Source organism: Frieseomelitta varia, unplaced genomic scaffold (genome assembly GCF_011392965.1).
Source record: "Frieseomelitta varia isolate USP_RPSP 00005682 unplaced genomic scaffold, Fvar_1.2 scaffold_152, whole genome shotgun sequence".
NCBI lineage: Eukaryota > Metazoa > Arthropoda > Insecta > Hymenoptera > Apidae > Frieseomelitta > Frieseomelitta varia.
In genome coordinates this window covers 1,584,055-1,609,400 of record NW_025109217.1, presented here as the reverse complement: position 1 = coordinate 1,609,400, position 25,346 = coordinate 1,584,055, and the positions used below count along the sequence as shown (strand labels likewise).

Below are 25,346 nucleotides of genomic sequence, written 5' to 3'. Positions count from 1 at the left end.
ATACAAAAAGATACCCGAATCCTTCTTTTCACCGATCAATTATAACATTGCCACTTTATCGGTGGTTTTCATTATTTGGAACTACCACGAAACGCTTGATTCATTCGACTGACGTATCAACAGAAAGAGAGAGAGAGAGAGAGAAAGAGAGAGAAACAGAAAAATACGGAAAAACAGCTTCAAGACAGGAACAAAGAACTTTCACGTGAAACGTTTTAATTGCGACCATCTCTCGGGAGAATGATAGAGTTATATACCTATAAGACGCTTCGATAACCCACAAAAGAATTCTCTAGGAAGGAGGGAGAGGAACACGATGATCTCTTTATGGGGATAATCTTTGGAACACTGGGAGAGTATAATCTTGGAAATTCTGACGGGATCTTGCATCAGTGACTGCGCCGAAAACGCTTCGTTTCTCGGAGAAGCCTCCGAAAGCTTTCCACCGTCGTCGTCGGTTCTCAGAGAGAGTTCCCCTTAATCCAAACGAAGTTCGATCCGCGCGGCCGCGTCGCGACACCGGTTTTCACAAAACTTACCCGATCTATTAAATCTTTTGACGATTAAATTTAATAAGGGGGCTGAAGAAGAATTTTGAACGGTCGCCTCTCTTTTAATTCACGCTCGCAACACTTGACGACGATAACGAATCGCTTTCTGCGATTGTAGGTCAATTTTTGGAAGGAAGAGCTATTTTTCGTGGTTGAGGATGAATCGATTGAAGTAATAATCGTTCCAACTAAAAATTGGAAATCACTTACTTCTGAATTGTTCAACGCTAAAAGCGTTATTACGACGAATAGTTGATTCTCTCAGAGAAGAACGTAATATTTAACGTCAGCATTGTCCTTGAGGTTAATTAGAATTGATTATTATCTCAGAGACTCGTGGAAATCAACGAATAGAAAATATACGACCAGTTTGCTCGGGAATTTGAATTTCCGCTTGCAAGTATGTTCGACCCGCGAAGGAACATGATTTTAAGAAAGTAAATTCTCTGAAAATCCTTCTCTTCTAAGGATCAGTCACGAACTCCTTAAACGCAGCAAGCGAGTCAATTTCGAGGAAGTGGAATCGAATTATCTGAGTGAAATTAGCGAACAACAGATCGTCGACGAGCAGCGTAATTCGGAAACAGGTTCGTCAAAACGCTATTGCCTCGAAGGTATTTCCTTCCGAACCAGCATCCTCCTCGAGCTGCGCGGATGATGAACAGAACGCGAGGAATCGAATGGTTTGCTGAGGAATTCACAGGAGAAATTAAACTCTGACTGAAGGAAACAACTCGAGGAATACAGAAGAATAGAAACAAACGAAGAAAAAGATGTCAAAGGGAAAGAAAAAAAAGACACGAGGAATGTGCGAGAAAGGTACGACGGTGGAGAAAATTTAAAACAAATCGACTGAAATGGAAGAACTTACATTTCGATTGAAATCGAGTATTTCAGAAATGTTCATAAAATATAGGAACGCATAAGTGGCGAAGTAGAGAAGCGATGATAAAATAGGAGAGAATAGAATAAAAGAATAAAAAAAACTGATAATATGAACTAGCGTGGAAAGACATCGAGGCAGAAATAATTAAAATTAAAACGAAAGAATTTAAATTTTAACTGAATAAAAAATGACGAGAAACTGTTAAAAATTCATTGAAATGGAAGAGAGTTTAAATTAAACAGAGTGTGTCAGAGATAGAGATTGTAAGAGGTGGAAAAATAAAGGATGTTAATGAAGAGAAAAGAGGGAAATACGCGAAGAAGGTACGAACGGAGATGAAGTTTGAACTTCTGCCACCTCTAACGTTGGCAATTAGACGAGGTGATCTAGCTCTGTCGAAGTTAAACTTACGAACTAGAATTGACTTTGATTCGTCCTGTTGGCCACAGTGAAGGATGCGTTAAGTCTGATCTTGCGCGATGTTGGGTGGCAACGAGCGAACGTTTGTTAAAAAGTCTCTTCTCGATTCCGGTCGAGTGGATTTTAAACGGCAGTCAACTTCGAAGTCAAAGTTAATTAAAACAGGGAGGCTAGAGCCCTGTAATTTGCTCGTAATTACTCGCAAGATAAGAGGGAAATGTATTTAGACGTTCTGTCTCTGGGAATGTGGAGAAAATTTCCAGTAGAAAAGTCCGTTATTGATCAGACAGCTACGTGTTCTATGTATAGCTGACGTTCTATCTCTCTTCTTTTCTCAAGAAATACGTAATACCTTTATAAAAATTAATGAACCGTTTTTATCTCTATCATTACTGTTGCACGACGTGTTGACGCCAATTTCCTTCAATAATTGACACTTTTGGAACATTCCCGGATAATCTAATGAATTTCATTTTCACAGGAAACTGATAATTTACAAAATTGATCGACGCGACTGAAAAATTTTCGTACTCCAATTTTGGACGAAAATAACTATCTGAAATTATTCATTCGTCCGATTTCGTTCGGCAATAGATCTAGTTAAAATTCATCGCGTTTCAAGCTCTCGTATCTAACAGACTCTCAACCGATTTACGATCATCTTTATTACACATACCGGTCAGCAAACATAAACACGCTTTCAGTATTATCTTCGCAGCAGTATGCTATGCCACAGCGCAGCCACAAACAATTCTTCCATAAAAGGGGAACCGCGGTACACAATTCCTCGCTAGATTTGGCTTTGCCACACTACTTTCCGCCTGCTTCGTTTAAATTAAAGTTGAAAGGCCAACACTTTGTATACTTTACCTAAATTTAACGAAGTGTGGCGCAGAATCCTTTTGCGAGTTCGTCCGGAACCTTCTTCCTGGTCTATTGTTATAACCCGAGAATCTTATAATACGTTAAAACACACGAAACATATATTTCTCTTTTTTTTTTCTTTTATGATAAAATATTCTTTTACGATATTCTTGCGAGAACACTGTTTTTTCAGACTCTGTCCCCTGAGATAATTCTATTATTCTTTGTATATAACTAGGTCGTGAATTTTTAGACATTTATGAAAAATTTCAACACGTGCAAATGTACAGAATGTACATGATACATAAAAATGTATGAAATTTCCAACGTAACCTTTTCGTTCCAGTGTTTTTGGAAGCGAGCTAAATTCTAGAATTCTTTCTTTTTTTTTTTTTTTTTTTTTTTTAGGCTTTGTCAGTCTTATATTTCTTCGACTGAATTCATAAAAATATGAATTTGCAATCTATTTATATATTCGTCAAGATGTCGAAGTATCTATACATACTAAAAATAACTGAAGCAAGATTGTGTCAATACGTTGTTTCGATAACATAACGATGATAAAATCAATGAAGATAATAGATTTCGTCTACGTTGTCGAAAATATTGTCAACTGGTGCATGGTACGTACGCCCGAGGTCTGATCAATAGCTGACTCTTCTACTGACTCTTCCACTCCCCATTCGAACCACGTGAAACACGTAGATACATCTCCCTCTTATCCCACGAGTAATTACGAACAATTCTACGTACAAACAAAGACTCTCGCAATAGTAGAAATTTCACGTAGAGTACAAAACTAATTCCCTTCCCTCTGCGCTCGGCATTTATTGCAATCCTTACGTAAAGCCCCCCGCCCCACAGGGACAGGATTAATACTCGAGCCCGATCGAACGAAAATAATTAAGAATACTTTCTTCCAACTTTCTGACGCGAGTTCCCTCTGGAACAGAGCCGCGTCAACCGAGCCGTCCGGAAAATTCGTTCGTACTTCCTATCCTTGTCGGCTCCTCGTCGAACGAACAAAACGGAAGGAAATGGGAGAGGAGGCGAGGGCGGGCGGGCAGGGGGGGGGGGGAAGAAGAAGAAAGAGGAAAGAAAAAAAGTGGAAAGCAGAGAAGGAAAAAGGAAGCCCGAGGAATTTATTTCACCCGTGAAATCCTACTTCAGAAGAAAAGCTCCCGGAACGGCGATGCAAAGACGCAGCCGTGCATGCTTGCAGCTGATCAGAATGTACGTATACCGGGTGAACGAATTCACTGGAACAACTGTTCGGCTGTTCTCGTTGTTCGGCGTGCGCTATGTGTTATTGCAATCGGCCATCGGTTTCACGTGTGCCTCCCCCCCCCCCCCCCCCCCCCCCCCCCCCCGAGTCGATGTTGTTTCAACGACGCGTGTGTGTCTGTGCGCGACCCCCTGATGAAACTTCATTCTCTCTCCATCCACATGTTTTTCTGCCCCGGTTGTTCCAGGAATTCGTCTATCAGAAAAATCCTATCCCGCGCTTTTATCCAAGAATTTGTTTAACGCGAAAGTGTCGGAGACAATTAAAACACAGCGTTGATGTTTGCTGAGGTTTGCTGAAGCGACACGTTCTTTATAATATGACAGTCAGACAAACTTATACGTATATAGAAAGAAGAATTTTATAACTCGCGGAAGAACCTTTTTTTTTTTGTAAGTAGTAAAAAAATGCGTACGAACTTTTATCGAAATTGTAAAAGAAGAAGAATCGTTTGATCGCCGATTAATTAATCATTTTCTGGAACAATTTGTGAGTCGATGTTGTGTGAATTTTTCGCGACTTGATATTTAGTGACAAAAATGAATCCTCACCTTCTTTCTAATTAATTATTAACACTAGAACTACCAAAGCGGTCAAAATGACCAATCTGTAATTTTTTAGAGTAATTTTGCAGATTTACAGCGTTACATTTTTTTAGAAATTCGAGTGGTTTTTATAAAATATATGTATCGTATTATAGATCGTATTTTCCTATTCCTTGTATTCTAATATCTTTGACTCAATTTTTGTACATTAATCCTTCTAATATTAATAGGCCTGTTTCCTTTCATACGATCAATAAGAAATTCGTTGACTGCTGAGCTGACACAAAATAAATCCTAAATATATAAAAATTTCTTCATACGACTGTCTCGTATTGGAAAATTATTCCAGCGAATTGAAATTCGTATCCATATTCATAATTGAAACTGAAATGCTCTGTGTAAAGTAAACGAGGATTTCATTTAGTTATGCATTTTGTTCTATAACTCGATACGTCCATTTGTTAATTGTTTCGTTAGTCACTTAGCAGACGTGCGTAAACTGTAATCCAAGTATAGGTGTATTTAATCGGTAAATAAAGTTCGTACAAAATATACTCGGTCTGGGGGAATATTTGCCTGCGTGCTTTTACTTGTGCGTAACGGCGGCACGGAATGTAAATTTGTCTTCCCGTGTATACGTGGAAAGACATGAATTACAAATTGCCTCGAACTCGTGACTTAGATACCTATCGATCCGATAATAAAACGTTAATTACCAAACAATTTCATTCTTTCTCGATCGGCGAACAAATCGCTGAACGTAACTGAACGTCCTGAAAGAAACGAAGGGAACATATATCTTGTGAAACGATGGAAACGATGAACTGATAGAAAAAATATAAAGGTGATTCTATCGAGATCAGAAAGAGTATTTTTTGGTTTTCAACAAAAACAGCTGTCTGATTAAATGCGAAAAGAGGAAAGTTGCGGTTAAAGGAAGTCCGCTCCCATCTGCCTCGGGATTTAATCTACAATCCAGATTCAGAGAAGCTGCCAAATTGTATAATTCCGTGGATAGAATTAAATTCGAATCGAATTTCACTCTCCATGAAGCTACGTTATTTCGATCGACATTTTATTTATACATCACTGTGTCTATATCGATTTACCGCAATTATCGGTATTTTGAAATTAGAAATCAGTCTTTTTCCTTGTGATCAAAAAAAAAAGATGCAATAAACGATCTCACAGTTCGTAATTTCTATAATCAAGATAAGTCGCGCAAAATTAATAAACTCGTGTTTTTCGAGGAAAAATAACATTTCTTCCGTAATGTGTGAAAATTACCTCATTCCACACCGTGATAAATTTTCCGCTTACCAACTTAGAGCTCAACGAAACAATTTTCAAACAATTTTCCTTCGTAAAAACGACTTCAACTAACTTGCTAATGACATGCAACGATATATTGATACAATGATAACGTGGCTGCAAACAATCGGTAAAAGTAAGCAACAATTTGCTTTGCAGACAGTTCTGAAAAACAACGATACATAGACTTTAAGGCAACGACGTTTCATAGAAAAATATCACGTACGATAACAATACCAATATTTACAGATATGTTCTTACAAACATCGTCGTGTATTTTCATATTTATTCCACGTGGACCACAATACGAAACAATGCGTAACCCACTGATCCCTGTCGAAGAGACGACATTCGATTGGCAATTTTTCATTGTTTATATGTAGACGAAAGGCAATCCCGTCGGCAAATAAAGATTTTATAGAAAACCGTGGAGCTAGTTTAATGTCACTCTAAAGCGTCACTTAAAAGATCGTAGTAGATCGTAAACATGGAAGATGTTGTTGCATTATATTTCCCGCGGGAGATTCCAAATCCGTGGGACCCTATACGCGTCGACTTGATCCTGTTTGTCTACTGTTTTCTAGTTTCTACAGAATTTCAAATGGGACAAACGTAAAAAAGTATCACGACAGTTCCATCATTCGTGAATTAGAAAAAGCATAGCCAGTGAAGGGACAAAGAGGTAGAAATGATGCAAACGCAGGGAGGATCGAATTTAATTTCCTTTGCTTCACAACCGCAACGCGTCGTTTCTTTAAACATTTGCAATTTACGACCGCTTTCGATTCCACGACGAGTATCTTGGAGCTAAATTTTTCAGTATTTTGCCTGTGTCAGTTTTGAGAAAATTTTGAATGTCAATTTTGTAAATTACAATCACCGAGATAATGTCAGGTTCGCTATATTTTTATAATGTAAAGGTAATATTTTTCATTATGATTGGTTCGTTTTGATGGAATTAATAATACACATATTTCAATTGAATAATACAATTAAAAATTTAATAATTAATTGATAAAAAATTTAAATTCTTGTGCGAAATAAACATAGGTTCACTCTACATTTATGAGTATTTGATCAAAGTAGTTTTCGTATGACTAACTAGCTTCATTATTTCAAATTATTCTAGAATTGAAGAATTGAAAAATCCTTAGAATGGATTACATATAATTTAAAAAATGAAAATACATAAAACCGTGTTTTATCAAAAATACCAAGTCATTAAATAGATGATGAGATTAATCTCTAATATTTTTTTTAAATTAAATGATTGTAACACCTCTTATGTCACACTAAAGAAAATAATAATAATAATTGGTCGTAATTGGAATAATTTTAAATGTCCGACAATTTACGTGAACGCATTATTTAAAGTAGAAAATATTCGAACGGCAGTGTCGCAAACAAATCAATATTTAAACAAAACGATGTTTTCAGATACGTCAACTGAAAAATCAACGATGAATAACTGTCAAAGTGCGGCTCGGCTCGATAAATCTACATCGTTGCTAATAATTATCGGAAAGTACTTAGGGCAAATATGTGCTAACCGTTCCGCTTGATTTAACCGGAAGTTCATTAATCACCGTCCCCTCCCGTGCGATATCATTCATTTTTCGAGAGCAAAAAGAAAAAAAAAAGAAGCACGATTCCACTCGAAAAATTGATCCTTCAATTTTGAACGCTCTAATTAATCTCTAAAGAAGACACTCGATAGAAAACTATAACCGCGCGATGCCAATAGCCGATCATTCTCTATGAAAAATAGTGCGTGTGTTTTCGTGTGTCGCGCAAAACGATCCGACGAAAGAGTAGAGAAAATAGCTTTTCTAAATCGAGAGCCTTTTTTTTTGCAACACTCCTTTCCTTCCATTTCTCAAAATCCTTATATTCCCTTCCACTGTATAATTACAATTTAAAAATATAATCCTTTTCCTGAAACTCTGTTATAGAAAAGAGCTTTCAGTAAAGAAAATTGAAATGTTTCAGCGAGGCTACACCATCCGCGTATTTTAAATCTTTTTCTCGTAAAGCTACAGAACTTTTAAAACATTGTGTTGTGAAGTGTCGTGACGCCTCGTCTGAATTATAACGAAAATTACTTGAAAAATAAAAATGTGTATCTACACACATCTACAAATAACTTATATATCTTACTTGTAATCTTTTGAATGTGGAATCTTACAAAGCAGCGCGATATTTAGTAATTAAAATAGTAATAAAATAATAGTAAAAAATGATAATAAGATAAAAAATAGTAATAAGTAAAAAATAGTAAGTAAAAAATAGTAATAAAATAATAATAAAAAAATAGTAATGAAATAATAGTAAAAAATAGTAATAAAATAATAGTAAAAAAAATAGTAATTAAATAATAGTAAAAAATAGTAATAAAATAATAATAAAAAAAATAGTAATTAAATAAAAAAGAAAATTGAGCGGATATTAAACACATTTCTCTGCTTCATTAATATTTAAATACTCTCCGAGTACTTCTTTTGCCCGTTTGTTAACGCATGCTTCCCCACACGGTATATTAACTACGAGCTCAATAACAAATCGCTAAAAACGAAGTGATTTCTCTGCTTTTCCCATCGCGAACAGATCGAGCCGACGCAACGCAACGTGCAATCAATCACGCCCACCCATAAGCGATGAAACTTTTACGCTGTTCGTTTTTCTTTACCTCTTTCTTCTTTGGCGTTCTCCCCGCCCTTTTTTCCCCCCGTTTCTTTTACCATATAACGACATATAAATCACGGTTAGTGTTCTTATTCAACATTTCTTCTTACCATCCGTTTTCAGATCGGACGAGACGATGACGAAGACAGAAGCGAGGAAAGCAATCCACCGCCATTCATCAATCCACCCCCTCCTCCCAATCCGGACTGTGAGTAATCGCGAGGAATTTGCGAGTTTATTTAATCATAAGATCACAGATAAGAAATACCCTGACTGCTGGCGGCGACATTCGAAATTCCATTAAACGAGAGCTTTCTTTGATCACCGAACACCTCGTTACGAGCATCCTTCGCCGATGATATTCGAAAATGATCACACAATCGCAGAGAACGATCGAATCACTGTGTGTTCTCAAACATCGTTCAGTTATTAGTTTCAAACGATCAATGAATTTCTTTAATTCAAGTGAAATCAAATATTCACTTGGCATTCTCGTTTTAAAAATATACTGAATTTTATAAGAAAATTTCTAATGGATCTTTGGAAAGTTTCTTCAAATTTCAGACTGCATGATACTTTCGTTTTGTTACGTTAAATATTATGATTAAAGTACCAATAAACCAGTTGATTTTGTCGATCGACAAACAAGAATGCTTGTGCAAATTTTCTTTTTACAGATAGCTTACGATAGACGAAAGGAACGGGTATGTTTTATCTTTCATTCAAATATGATTCATAACACGTTGTTCTTAAATTTCCTAGACAAAGGACCAAAGGGTGACAAAGGTGATAAAGGAGACAAAGGAGAGAGTGTTAGGGGACCTCCAGGTCCTCCTGGTCCACCTGGTCAAGATGAGGTAAATAATCTTATTAATACTAACGAAGTAACGTACGTGAAATTCGTATCTAATGATATTTTTATAATCACGCCCCGAATAAGAAAAGATAGAACTCTTTCTCTGATAAAGTACGCAATTTGGAGTGCAAGGAGAAGAAACAGTTATAAAGTTTTTACATGATCAAAAGTTAAAACCTCATAAACCTGTGAGATATCTGTCAATTAAATCAAATTTTAATAACTCTTCAATCAAGAATATTAACTCTTAATTGATATCATTGGACTTGACGTTGGAACAACCGACGATTAAAACATAAAATTTCTATTAGAAACTAGAAAGATTTAAAGTAAAAGAAATAGAATTTATATATTTTACAAAATATTAATAATAATTATTAAATTGCTAAATATATTAAATAATTATTAGTAATAAATTAATTAAAAAATACGCTGTTTTGCATCTATGAAGTTTCTAAACGAATCACAAATTGGTCGTTTTGACCATTTTGCTAGTTCCAGTGTTAATCGACATAATAATTGATATCGATGAAGGGAGATCGTAAGAATTTAAATTAATTTTGAAACTTTTCATTTAATTTAACTTTTTTACTAATACACAAAATACATTAAATTTCATTCATCTGACACAAATTACCATTACACGTATAGTCATCTATAGCCAAACGGATAGTTATGTATGTATCGTAGTAAATGGACTAAATTTCAGCGATCCGGCACAAATTACTACAGTCATCTATAACCAAACGGGTAGTTACGTAGCCGCGGGTTAGGACAAAGAAACAATTGAACAATCTACAGCTTTAAGCAGCTTTAAGCCCGCGCGTATCCCTCCTTTACACGCTAATCAGTAATTTCCATTCGTTCTAAAACGCGGAATTAAATTTAAGGTGGGATTTAAAGTTGACTCGCATCCGGTCGTCTACGTACGTTACGCGGCACGTAGAATGCATAAATGCCCGCGTAATTTATGCAAATTGCACACACCGAACTGTATTATATACTCGTACTGGTAGCATATCGCATGCATTATATCGTGTGTATGTATCGTACCGCACCCGAAGATGTTCCATTAGCAATCCTTACACAAACCGGTGGACTTGTTGTTATAGTTCACGCAGTCTATACACGTATAAAGGCAGGCTGAATGCGTCGCGCATATTACAGGATCGCGCGTTTGCGTCAGGTTTCGCTTACGACCACGCGTTACCGCATTATTTAGTTATGAAAGAATATCGAACGACCTAAATACTGACACAGTCTTGCGTCATTCAACGGGAAACGTCAAATAAACGGACAGGAAATTATTAGCTCGTTGCAGGTGAAATGGCGAAATTCTTAATAATAATAAGTTTTTCAGAGGTTTTTTTTTTTTTTTGCTCTTTCCGAAAATATCAGTCATATCGATTTGATTTTTTTATTCACTCCAAATAATTTTATGATTGTTACAATAAAAATCGTTTGTATTTTCTAATCGAAATTTTTCACGAACATCTGTTTTATATATATATATGTGTGAAGTTTCGAGTTTTTCGTAGATGATTTTAAGCTTACTGATCACGTCACGCCAACACCACCAATTTAGTGGTAAATTCGATTATATAAACAGTTTGAGATATGACAGAACATGTTTGCTCTATTTCTTCGTCTAATTACAAGTAATTTCGTAAATTCGTTCCCATTTGTAAATTTGTTTTCACACGTCGAGGATGCATAGATTTCGAACAGTTTCTCTGACATATCTAATGCATAATCTATTTTTTTTTTTTTTTATAACAAAACCACTTATGAAACACCGTATTATATGAAAATTTCAAACTTTAAATAAGCATTATTTAATAATATTTTTAATCATAAAATTCTGAATGATTTTACACGATTGTAAAACCATTTCACATGCAGCGATCTAATAAACAGAATTATCGTTAAAGGGGCACGAATGAAGAAAACAGGAAAATAATCATTACTATTTTTGTCACGAGATGTTGTTTATCGCTTTATGGCAACATATTTTCACGGATGTGTTTTCTGTATTCATTACAATAAATGAATAATAATCCAGTAGTAAGTACGCGTATTAAGGGGAACCATATTTGTATTGATTTAACATTATTCCACAGACTTGTTGAAACAACAGTCACCTTTCATACCGAAGTAATGACGGCCGTTTATCATAAATTACGAATGTCAACGAACGAATATATTTTCATAACTTAAGCCACTTTCATAACTTGAGTGAATTAACGACGTGTGTGGTAATTTTACTGCATTAGTTTATTTCTGAACTAGGTGTATTAGTTTCAAAAACCCTCTTTCAAACTTTCTTAACGTATAGTGACTCACACCAAAATTTTTTACGTCCAGATTCTATATATATGTTAGGTATATTTTAAAGTTAGCTATAGAATACTTTGAAGTTTATATTTAGAAATTAGCTACAGAATATTTAGAAATTATCTATAGAATATTTTGAAGTTTATATTTAGAAATTTCGTTGGAATTATAACGAAACAGGAGCATCATAATTATATTGGGCAAATTTGAAACCAATCTGGAAATGTAAATTAGTTACAGCGAATAGCTTGAGCATGGGAGTATACATAATAAACGTTAAATATGACCTCGCTGAATATTAATACGATATAATTGACTGTTTGAATCAAGGAGATCTGATTTCTACAAAATTCTACAGAGTGAAGAGGATAATTTCTCATGAGAAAATAAATCAAAGATGTAAAATAAAATTTTTCATCTAAAGCTTCTTTTCTTGAGAAAATTGATTTTAAAAATATACCAAATATACTTGAATTTAGCTGATTCTAGACGTAACGAAAAAAGAATAATTAACGAAAAGTTATTCGACGCGCAAAAATAGGTCAAAAATGTAGAATGAGTTTATTTCATTTAAAGCTTCATTTTCGAGAAAATGAATTTGGAATATGTTTCGTTAAAACATTTCCTTGATACACGAATACCATATATATGTATTTGTAATAAATATGTTAAAATAACTTCCTATTAAGTTTAATTTCAGATTTGTTTCAAATTTTATCGATGCAATTACGTTATTCGGTTATATAGGCTTAATTTCAGATTTGTTTCAAACTTTATCAATGCAAGCATGATGTAACAAAATTTCAAAATATTTCGCACAACGAAATACTTTGGTCTCTTGTCGTTTTCGTATTCCGATTGCAAAAAAAGTGAGCTCGAAAATGAAAAATCGAATTCCAGTTCTAACTCTTTAGAGAGTATCCCCTTTATGAAAGTATTCATTTGCGAAGCGCTTAAGTAGGTACAGGAATCTGTACTTAACAGCAACGAAGATCCACAGAGCTAGAAATCTCTCATTATTCGAGATATATATGAGAACGTGCACACACACGCACACACATACACACACGTATTTCAGCAATAATAATTCAGTAGCGCTTGTGCATATGAAGCGAGCTTGAATGCATTCCAATCCGGGATCACTCATTTATCTTGCTACTCGAGCAAGCCAATTTAGCCAGCATGCTGAAGTACTGGTAACCACTGCATGTAACATTGATTACAGAGGAACCGCTTTCACGATATTCACTATCTTCCGAAATTATCAGCATACGGGTATGAACGCGACTCTATTTGTTTAACGCCTGATGCATTCAGCCCGTGCCACGAAAATGCTCCTAATTCTCCCGAACGCTACGCCGCTCGCGATTCGATCGAAGGAAAAGAATGAGACTGAAGTAACGTCCAATCAAATCGTGTGCGCGAGAAAAAAAAAAAGAAGAAAAAAAGAAAATGCATAAATTGGAAGAAATATACATCGATACCGGATTAATCGATACCGGAACATTTTGGCTAATCGAAAGTCGATAAAGTAAAAGTCAAATGAGAGTAGTACCGTGGTGACATTTCTGTGATAGCCAGTGATCCATTTTCAACATCGAGCCATCTAATTTATGACGATTCGTTCTTTCTCCACTTTTCAATCTTGCTGCTTTTTAAATTAATCTTGCTATTCTTAAATACTACTAGCTAGAATGTCTCGTGATTAACGGTGCAACCGAAAAGGGGGGCTTAATCATAAATTTTGTCTCCAAATTTTTTTCTTTCGTTATAAATGAAAATACATGAAAATTTTGGTTTATCACACTATACTATACTTCCACTACACTATTAATCTTTGATAGAGACACACGTAAACGAGTTTAGATATTAGGTAAATATTTTTAAAAGCCAATCTTCTCGGAAACAGAATTTTGTATAGAAAAAAAAAAAATTGTATTCCACGTTCTTCACTTAGATCGTAGCTCTCTCAATTCGTACGTATACTATACGCTGCTATATGCTAGAGAAATTGAAGATTAGAGATTTTTCGCTACACTAAATTCATTTGAATTATCCAGTTCCTTTCCGCGAGATATTAAATCGTATCGCCGATGACAGAGAGAGTTAATTATATTGCAAAATCATGGATACGGCGTAAATGGACAATTACAAAGTCGCCGTGACAGAAGTTTTGTTATCCGATAATTCGATTAGCCGTTAGGGAACCCGGCACGTAACAAAGTTTACCCGTGTTCACTGTCGTGAACCAACCGAGTGTATATATTTGCAATGACAGACTGATCAAAATGCTGCAGGGTCCGCCAGGGAAGAAAGGAGACCCCGGCACGTGCACCTGCAATGCAACAGCCCTGATGGCATCCTTTACGATGCCAAAGATGATCCAAGGACCGAAGGGGGAGCAAGGAGTGCCGGGGCAAGAAGGGAAACAAGGCCAGATGGGGCTGACGGTATTGACGCTTTGTAAAAACCAAACAAAAGCCCCAAAAAAAAAAAATAAAAAAAAAAAAAAAAAAAAAAAGAACGAAACGATTGGAATTCAATAATGTGAACCATCGAATCGTCGAACGTGTTAAATAAAGGATATATTTTGTAGACTAACCAAACGATCCCCTCGAAACCCTTAATATTACACTATCGATGTTATGACGACGTTACGACGTAACGAACGTCAACCTTGATATTTTACTCTGCGAATTTTTCAACTTTATTAATATTTATCAGTCTTGTTGAATTTGTCGAAGTTTCAATAATGCTAATGGATTGTGCAGGGTGCAGCTGGTCCACCTGGAGAGAGAGGGTTGGAAGGACCACAGGGTCCTAAGGGTGATAAAGGAGACATAGGAATAGCGGGACCGGAAGGTCCTCAAGGACAGAAAGGAGAACCTGGTCGCGATGGAATACCCGGCGAGAAGGGTGCTCAAGGACCTCCCGGGCCACCAGGCAAGGGTGAATTCTCTGGATATGACGTAAGTAATAAAATTATGCTTATTTTAAATTTGCCTCTATTGATGAATAAAATTCCAATAACATACATAAGTATGATGGTGTAGAATGTATATTTCCGAATGAACCATCTAATACAAGATTGATAATGCACTAATATCTGTACATGTTACAAAGAACGTAATTTTCAATAGAATCTAATAAAAGAGACGATTCATAATTATAACGTTCTCAAACACGTCAATCTGTTAATTAAATAATCTACGCTAATAATCTTTGTTCTCTATTATTATTTTTTTTCTAATATAAAATTATGAAAAGAAACCTGCGAATTTCAATTGAACTAAACCCTCGGTACCGAACTAAACCTCTTGACGTACTGCCCCTAAAGAACATCCCACTTGAGGGTTCATTCTATCTGTCATAAACCTGTTCAATTATCATTCCAATGCGGTCCCTTGGTCGTACGGAAACCGAATTTACATCCCGGGTTGAACCTTCTCTGACCATAAACGTGCGGGCGTTCCAGTCAAATATAAACTACTTTGATTTTCCGTATACCAGGATACGGGGTAAGAGAAATTCATTGTAAACAGCGCGTAGCTCTAAATCATTAATTTCTCTGTCATTCTCGTAAAATACACGCAGCATTATTTCTTTTACAATCGAATTTTCTTTAAATTGTGGGAGGAACTTTTTCTTTTCTTGATAATTTCATAAAAAGGATATATTGTATTGAAATTTTAAATCAACATTAACTAGTTGCTAACCCCTTAAAATGGAACATTGTCTTCTTTCTTCCTGTCATTAGTGAAAATTATTTTCACAAACACAATATAGTATATAATAGTATATTATATGCGTAAGATACTTCTGAACTCATAACGAGCTCTGTTCAGAGCCCAGCAATTATTTCTTCAGAGCTGTTTCTTTCGAAAAAACTACTTTTTAAAGAAATATTCATATATGGTGGAAATATGGAACTGTAATGCAACATATTTGCACGGTATAATATTTAAAAATTTTAATTTATTTCTAATTTTTAAAAATATTTTTAAAAAGATTTTACAAATATTTTTAAAAATATTTGTAAAATCTTTTTAAAAATATTTGTAAAATCAACATAAATCAACACTGTAGTACCATTCAGGCAAAAACCACCAATCGACTAACATTATTTTTGCACGTCTGAAAAATCTTCACGTCTTTTTAAAACGAATCACAAAATTAGAATTCAACATATGAAATGCGCTTCTCTGCCAAATGTAAAAAAATACACGTCCTATTACATATAGCGTCTCACACGCAGGACAATGAATTCCCCCATACTTTGGCAAAATTGACAAAATCTGACCACTGGTCCCTCGCGACCATACTTACATTGCACGTTTTTACAATTGGTCGCAACTGTTCCCGGTTGTCTCGACGACGCGAACAAAGCTGACAAGAAACTCGTTGAATAGAAATGGAACGCGATATCGGTCTATGGGGAATAAGTAGCCATACACGTAATAAAGGCGGAATTTCCAGTGTCCTTTCTCTTTTATTTCGTTTTTATTCTTTTCGCTGCTATTTTTTATTCACTATTTCTGTCACTGCCACTTTTATATATATTTTTTATATTATATATATATATTTTATATTATATATATTTTTATACTTTTTATACGATTTTTTATATTATACTTTTCACATATCATAACTAAACTACTAATAATTATCACTAAAAATGGTTACAATTGTAACTGATAATTGGTCACTAGTTTAACACTAGAACTACCGACGACTAAAGTATAATATTTATAACAAAGAAATTAAGATGCAAGAAAAAGTTAATAGTACAATTAAAAAAAAACACGAGCTTCTATTAATACATTTTACTAAAAATCATTCGAGTGTCTAAAAATACACTGTTATAAATATATAAAATTTATATAAGAAAATTATAAATTGTGTTAAATATCCTTCATTCTCTAGAAAATATATGCTCACAGCTGTGATTAACATATCCACGCTAAATTCACAGCTAACATATGTATTTTATAATACGCGAATGTCAGAGGAATTAAAATATTGCCGAGTCGAGTAAGTAGAGCAATCGCTTACTGGTCAGACATGTCGCGAGTAGTCGCACAATGAAAAAACGCACACAATGCAAAAATACATAAAATATCCAGAGTAGAATATTTATTACGACGTACGTATAGTGGAACCGTAGAAACAGATTTCTTTATCCCTAGAGAGAGCCTCGTTACATTATTAATAGAGTTTCAAAATGTTCTCTACAAAAAACACATAAAATGTGTATAAAAGATTTTTATAAACGTTCGAATATACTTTCGTAAGCCACAGTGTACTTTCTCCGTGCGCGAGTCACGGCAAGGAAACGTTAAAAATGTAAAGGAATCCGCGGCGCAACGCGAAAGAGAAATGGAAAAAAACTGGGAAATTCAAGAAGAAATCGCGCGTGCATCCGTGTGCGCAACGTTCTCAGCGGATAGCAAGCAGCACGTCGGTGAACGTACATATGACCTATTTCGGAAGCCAGCGTGGAAATTAAATAGGGTGCGAAACGTAACTGATGCTGCCGGGTGAAAAATGAACAGCGCATTTCGGGGCCGGAATATGACGCGTGTATTTGAAACAGGTTTCAAGTGGGAACGTGCTCGGCTATGGTTTTGTTGCCCCTCTGCGAAATTCATACGAAACTTCGTTTATTACCAAGCTTTGTCTTATTCCGCGCAGTTTGCGGAAATATTTATTTCGCCCGCGTTGATCGAGAGTCTCGCAAGCTCTCACGTTCGAAACGATTTTTAATCTGTCAGCCGATCGCGACGATTTCCCGCGGAACAGGCGTGAAACGAAAAAAAAAATGTAAATTTGATGGCGAGTGTAGGACAGAATTTATTTTTCTTTAAATCACGTTGCAAATTTTTACGAATATATCATTGTACGGACTGCAGATTTATTATTTTTGTGAACATAATTGAAGAAATGTTAAGTGCCGCAGTGATTGCTAGTAATTTCCCAGATTATATGCATTTTGCATTTTCAAATATTTTACGAGTACGGAGGAATTTTACAAAATTTCATTAACACCGCAGTGGGAAATTTTTACGTTCATAAAAGTGTCCAATTACCTCCGTGAAAGCCACTGTAGTATCGAAAGAACGTATAGGCGACGACGATTTTTTGTTCCATGTTTTTATTAAAAATTCTTAGATTTTTAACTTTTTTTGGTAATAAGAGACATTTGAAATAATCCTAATAGGACAGATTTTTGAACAGAAAGAGTGGAAGAGTGAAAAGAAATTTCTAAGAGACCCTTTGTCTCCTCAATGGCCTTCTTCAACGACGTCTGAGGGTATTATACAATGTCTAACTTCTTGCTTTGCGGTGAATTTTCTCTTTCTTAATACAGAATTAGAAGCGGTCCACTCTATTTCCTATTTGTATCCTATTTATATTTGTTATACTAGAAAAGAAAAAATTCTAAAACTAAAATCCTTTGACTTGACAGAAATTTGATCCATATTATTGGTTAATTCTTTCTTCCTCAATCGAATGCTTTATTATTGAATCATACCGTGCTATCTTATTGTCATCTTGCCCGAAATAAAATCGGTATAAAGTGTGACGAAAATTTCTAAAATCTTTAACTTGTAATTTATCAAATTTATCGTTGGCCAGTAAAATTCTAAAGTCCACAAATTGTCTCTATCGTGTCATTGTTTCACTGTCCATAAATTTATTCTATTCATTTTATAATTCTTCTGTACAAAAAGCTTCCGGCAGCAAAAATCTGTCACAATTTTCAACTCTCACAGGGTAGACAATGAAAGGAAAGAAAAACAGCGACAATAAACGAGCGAAGAATAACGTTATCTTGTAGAATGTTCTTGTACACGCGTGAACGACACGTGCGAGTCGACGAAGAGTCCAAAAGAGAGTGAGTCTGATGTAACGACAACTCAATGAAATTATCATCGTGATAGCGGCAATCATAGTCGCCGGCGGAAGCGGCACGATTTTCCGTACTTTTCCGGTGCTTTTAACGTACTTGGGAAGAGAACAAAGCTTTTTCGGGCTTCCGACGTTTCAACAATTAGCAGGCGAGGTCAGGCCGCTCGTTTCGTTCTCTCGGCGCAGCATTTGGAAGTGTGCCATCGGCAAGAATGAAACGAGAAAGAAACAAGCTAGACGTAATGAAGTGCACGATTTCTTTTTCCTTTTCTTTTTTCTTTTTTTTTTTCGCAAATCCCCCTAGTCAACCGTTCCGACCGTGTTAAAGTAAACCGTGGAATATAATAACGTTAACGAGTCGTTTAATATTGACTGATAATTTCGTTGCTCCCTTTTCTTCTTTCTCCTTTTCGCCCGGAATGAGATTAGGAAACGATAAAAATGAATCCGTTTCATCTTTGTAGCTTCTTCCTCGTCGCAGTTCCTTTTCTTTCGGAGTTCTTACTGGTACAGTTTTAATTTCCGGATTTATCCGTCGTCGTTTCTGCTCCTTGATATCCGTCGAATCGGAGATTTTTATTTAATTTACGAGGAGCAACTTCTATTTTCTATTATTTGTCGTATTAGTTACCGTGCCGTACGATTTACGCAAACTTCGTCGATCTATAAAATAAATATAAATTTTCCTTTTCCCGTTCGACGTTTTGCAACAAAGTGTACACGCCCGTTCGTGTTTTTCTCCATTTCGTTAATGCAACGGCAAACATTTCTACGTTACAAACAAGCAATGTCATCATACACAGTATTCTCTTATTTTAATTAAAGAATAAAAAAAAATAAAATAAAATAAAAACCTGTGTACAATTTAATCTCTATGGAACTCTTCGAATAATCCATCCGCGAAATGTGTCATGAAATATCGCGAAAAAATAGCCCGAAGATTAAAATCAAATAAACAAGAGTTTGCATAAATTTAAAATTCGTTTGAACGTGTACGAACGTTAAATACATTCACTGACCATGGCACCCGTATCAATTTCGACGTATAAAACGTAGCGTTCGACGATTTATTACTAAAAAAATGAGGTACACGTATCTCTAACGCGACGAAAAATCGTTATCGGCAAAAATTTTCTCCATAAATCCCAACAATTTCACGCAAACACGTATGATACGATACGACGTACGTATGTATTTAACCTGCGTGGATTTATTACTAATAATAATGTAACTATCGCGCGTTTTCGTTAACAAGCACTCTGGGTAAAAAATAAGAACTCTGAAAGTGAATGTATCACGGCAGCGGTACATGAATTATGCTTACGAAAGTCGAACTATGCACAATTTCGGCTACGTCATACACGGTGGATAATTCTTAAATTTACGGCATCTAATTACACGGATTTTAATAGAATATCCCGCCAACTCCCATTTCGTCCGTTTCCTTTCGCGTACAAATTCATTTTATTCCGCTCGTATATATCTACGAATAAGAAGCGTGCCGTTATTAAATTCATATCGAGAAGAATTAACACTGGAACTATCAATCGAGGTCAGAGTGTAAATGAGAAATCAAGATACCAATTAAAATGCATCAGAGAAATTAAACTGCCGAGAGCAGGTAAAAATTTGCAATACAGTATATTTATTACAAACTTTTTAATTATCTATATATTTTATGTATATTATTTTCTATATATTTTATATATATATATCTATATATTTTACATATATTATTTTACATTTTATATATATTCTATATATATATATTATTTTATATTTTATATATATCTTATATATAGCTATATATTTTACATATATTATTTTATATTTTATATATATCTTATATATAGCTATATATTTTATATATATCTATATATCTTACATATTTCAAGAAAAATCACTGAAATCTTGTAGGTTTGTAAAATTTTTATAAATAGTTACGAATCGATCATTTTAACCACGCTGGTAGTTCTAGCGTCAGAAACTTCGTCCACGTTCGTTCTCCTTTTTCCTTTCTCTCGGAAAAAATAAGAAAATGGAAAATATCCGTATGATACTTTTTAAGCTGCCGCGCAACACGTGTAAAGCACGCAAGGGTGTCGCGTGCGAACATTTTACATCAAAACAACGTGCACGCCGGTCGGGAGATGTTCTGGTCGCGAGAGAAGTTTCAGAAAGAGGTATTGAGATTCTGCAAACTCGCGCTACTTGTACCAAAGTATTCTTACAGCGTCGCACGCGATGGTAAAAGATTCCCCGACGTAAGGAAACCCTACGTGAATAATACTTTTCCCGTATGCAGCGTTCTGCGTAAGGTTTTTCAGAAAAGTGTCAACATGTATTTTCTCCGAGAACACATGTTGCGAGACGGTAACGGTAAGCTACAATAGAGCGTCTATCCGACATCGAGATGTTAATGCGAAGCAAATTTTTAGAGAGGAACGTGAAACGGAGGTACAGGAGTTTATCTGGCTATTAGAAAGAAATTTCACGTATAATATCCTGTGAGCTGCGTCGAAATGATCCGATTCTAACCTGCTAGTCGGATTATTTTTTAATTAAAATTTCTTGTAACTGTAGGATTAATAGGTTCACGTTGATTCCAGTTAGATCGACTTTGATCACTGTATCAATGGGAGATTTTAATCAATGCGAGATCCACGAATAAAGATATTCTTTTGTTCAAAGACTTGGAAATCCTAATGACGAGTTAACTCGCTACATTTAATCAACGACGAAGCTAACTATGAAAATTTGTACATTTTACTGTGTGACAGATTATACATTTGCGATAACTGTACGTAATTGTGCTATCGCGCAGTATTCAGTCATTGCTAAATAGGTGAAATCGATACGGGGTGCTCTGACTTACCACGACGGCGGAATAATTTAACACGTTATAACTTCCGTAACTGTTTAAAGCTATAAATTTGATAAAATCATCTTGTACGAGCTGTATTTTATGCGGAGAATAAATTTCAACTTTAGAAAGCCGTTTGAGGTATAGAGGAAACTGTTTGTGAGAATTATTCGAATACTTTCCAATGTAAAAATATCAATGTTGTTTTATTTTATTAATATTAATATTCTTTTTTTGTATAATTATAAACTATCTCGGGTCGGTATTACACATAATATTTTCCGCGATAAAAGAGGCTTTAAAAATTGCGCAGACCCCTGAGACTTGGCCGAGAGTTTCATAATGGGATACACTAGCTAAAAATTTTACAACTGATGCTGTACATCATGGAAAGTTTACATAAACGAAATTAATAAAACGAATATTAATAAAAAAATCACAAAATAAATCGCTTCGAACTTATTATTCGAAATTTATGACAGATAACAATACAAATTTATGACAACCTGTTAACAGCATTTAGTGAACTGACTACGTAAAAGTTAAATGTAAATAATTTCGAAACAGTTCGACAATTCTCTCAGTTCTTTTCATAGATGAGGAAATGGAATATATATATATAATTATCTTAATTTCAAAATCCAGATCTTTTAGACTAATATTAGATGTCTTTTAAATCTGAAAAATATTAATAATTTGTTGACTATTTTTACGCAAATTCGTACTTTTTGTTTCAAAATCAACTAATTGTAAGTGAAATCCAGATTAGATTAAATGACTTGCTTTGGATGTCTCGCGTGTTTTTCAACATTCCGTGCTCATCGCTGAAAACTTTCACAAGTCACAGTAATGTCTGAAAGAATCAAACAGTTGATCACATTGTGACTTATCTAAATTCCACTCTAGTCTCGTCTCTAGTAATCACGTTTAAATGAACTTTGTCAATCAATCTTCAATCTTCAATTACTTTTAATCTTTCCTCTTCCATGTTTCTCAATAATATTCCCAATTACACAATGTTTCTCAATAATATTCCCAATTACACAATGTTTCTCAATAATATTCCAATTACTCCTGTTACCAAAATAGAAAAATTTTTTTCTCATTTTTATTTCCCTTTGCGCATGTGTCTATTTTGCACGTGCGAATAAATATTCACATTCTTTTGCAAAATAAAAATTGATTATCTCTAAAAACCGACGTTTACAAAAAGCAGGTTCCTAATTTTCAGCATGTTCTCCGATGTAAACGTTTGAATTGATTAAGCTACCCTAGTGATGATGGTGTCGATAATAGAAGCTTGAAAACTTAAGGAAAACCGCTGAGACGGTGGGCTTTTCATTCCCTGCGGTGGACTTTGCAACCTTGCAAGGGCTTCGGGAATCCTCGAAAGGCGAAGTATCTCACTTTGACCTCGAGCGTTATCTTACGTGAACCGGTGCCGTGCTCTTTCGTGCTCGAACGTACAAGCGTCCGATTTCCCCCGGGAATACAGAAACCAATTTCTAGGCTGTGTGTGCCGGCCAGGTACGGCAGGTGAGCGACTGGTTGGGCGGGTTACTTAGACGAAGGAGCTCGTCGTTGGATGAAACTACACATCTGCGGGAAAGGCGTTTTGCCCGGTTACACGAATCACTTGACCTGACTGTCGTGTAGCTAGGCAGTATCACGGGAGATGAGAAATCTGGATTAGAGGCGATGATGTAAAGGGATCGGGCACGGATATCTTGTACCGGGCCCTCGGTTTCTTACGTCGGAATCTTTGAAATGAATTTCCTGCACACGTACCGTGCGAGGAAAAATGAAAGAAACGGGAGCTATATTTTCTACGTGGTTATTCAGACTATAGCTATATATACAGTTTCAATCTGGCTGAGAGTCACACCGATGCGAGTTAGTTATTTTTCACACACTAGCATTCCGCTAGCATTCTTGTTCTAACAAGAAATTCATTACATTCTTTCAAATTATTAAAATCATAGCTTGATTTTTTCAAATTAGAAGAAACAAGCTAGAAGATCCATGGAAAAAGGAATCGCTATGCAATAACCAGAAGAGCTACTAAAAGAACATCCGACACTATGTCATAAATACGAGCACCAAACCATATCCCACTATGTTTTTCATTAAACTAATTTCTTCTAAATTTCAGTCATTTTTAACGAGCATTCTGTTTTAGACATTTCATAGAATTTTCTATATTTAGTGTATTTTACGTGCAATCTCCTTTTGTCGATGTCAAAAAGATTTGTGAAATAAATTTAACAAGATATATTTAATTACCATTAGACAGAACCCAGGCATCATTTCCTCTAAATTCCATAGTCCATGTTATTCCATCTCTCATCCATGCATTTGGAAGTTGATAAATCTGTAACAAACTTATTTATTGGATTATTAGCTTTAAAAACATAACACAAAAATTCCACACCACTAAAACAATCCCGAAATTTGGAAAAAAAGCAAATGAATAGCCAGAAGGGCTAGACTAATGAAAAGGAAACTGCGATACAATAGCCAGAAGGGCTATTAAAAAACAAGCATTTCTTGCAATAATACAATAACCAGAAGGGCTACTGTACAATTATCTACGTTACAAATCCGAGGAACAAACCGTATCTTGCTTCGCAACAATTCATTAGCACTAATAGTGAAATAGGAAATTCAACGCGAAAAGTGCTTTGTCATGTTTAAAACTCCCGAAAAAAAGTACGCGACGTTATTAATCTATGCACTCATTTAAAAATGCGCAACACTAATTGCGACGCGTCCAGCTGGAGGTTGCTGATGAATAACCAGTTCTGCACAGCTCTTGTAGCTGCATCAGATGATCCAGGAGCAGGTACAACCTTCCACGAATCTAGTGGAAGAACTTGAGCATTTTGTAAACGCAACGTTACTTCAAGAAACGCGATCATTCATTACGCAACACTAAGAGGAAAACTGATCGCGATGGAACAATATCGCAACACTAAGTCTAATCCAAATTCAATTAAAATTATTATTAACAATACAAAAGCTACTGTATGAACAAAAAGCTACTTTAAATATTCTAACACTGTAAAATTAATTAACAGCAGTGACTCTATAATCTAATTTAAAACAATGGAAAGCAAGAAAAATTTTGCTGTGTATAACACTAAGACAACCATAAAAATTCAAATCAAAATTGCAAAAGACAATCGCGGTATCATAATTCGCAACTCTAAAGCAAATACGATTATCATTTCTTCGCAACTCTAATTTAAACCGTAATCAATCTCTCGCAACACTACAAAGAAAAACCGCGATTTGCCCAAAATGTTGATGAACGGTGATGAAAAAGGAAAAAAAAATACAACTACAAATACTAAAAGAGCATAGTGACAAAGTAGTAACGAGAATGACTTCCCATGCTCTGGAACCATTTAAATGATCCAGAGGATGTGATGCCATTTGTTGTGACCCTCTTCGTGGCAGTTTGCCGGGCCTCTTCGGCTTTTAGCCTCTTCTTTCTTCGAGCGCAATGCCCGCTGAAACTTACGTCTAGCTCGAGTCTTTCTAATCGCAAACCAAAAAATAACTTACAAAGGTAAAATAAAAAAAGCTGACCCTAATGCACATGGACGACCATCGATCATAGTGATCGTTGTCCGTTCGCACGTGTGTGCTCGAGCAATACCTATATAAACGTTCGTTTCGGGACCTATTCGCGACCTATCCGCGACCGCGACCGCGATACTAAATTCGAAAAATCGAAGAGTAAAACCGGAAACAAGGCATGCTCCACTTGTACCAATTTCACTGTCGATTTTTCAAATTAGATTTCCTGAAACAGGTTGGACACGCGAAAGGGGGACA

At 35.4% G+C, this 25,346-nt stretch overlaps 1 protein-coding gene across 7 annotated transcripts in view; it reads left to right on the top strand.

The window, feature by feature from the left end:
- Positions 1-25,346, top strand: part of LOC122535281 (collagen alpha-2(IX) chain-like) — a 90,107-nt gene that overhangs the window by 42,690 nt on the left and 22,071 nt on the right. For all 7 annotated transcript variants that reach the window (XM_043666693.1, XM_043666734.1, XM_043666715.1 and 4 more), the window contains 4 exons: positions 8,668-8,752; positions 9,307-9,401; positions 14,032-14,184; positions 14,506-14,703. In XM_043666693.1, the coding sequence (XP_043522628.1) occupies positions 8,668-8,752; positions 9,307-9,401; positions 14,032-14,184; positions 14,506-14,703 (531 nt within the window). The remainder of the gene's footprint in view (positions 1-8,667; positions 8,753-9,306; positions 9,402-14,031; positions 14,185-14,505; positions 14,704-25,346) is intronic.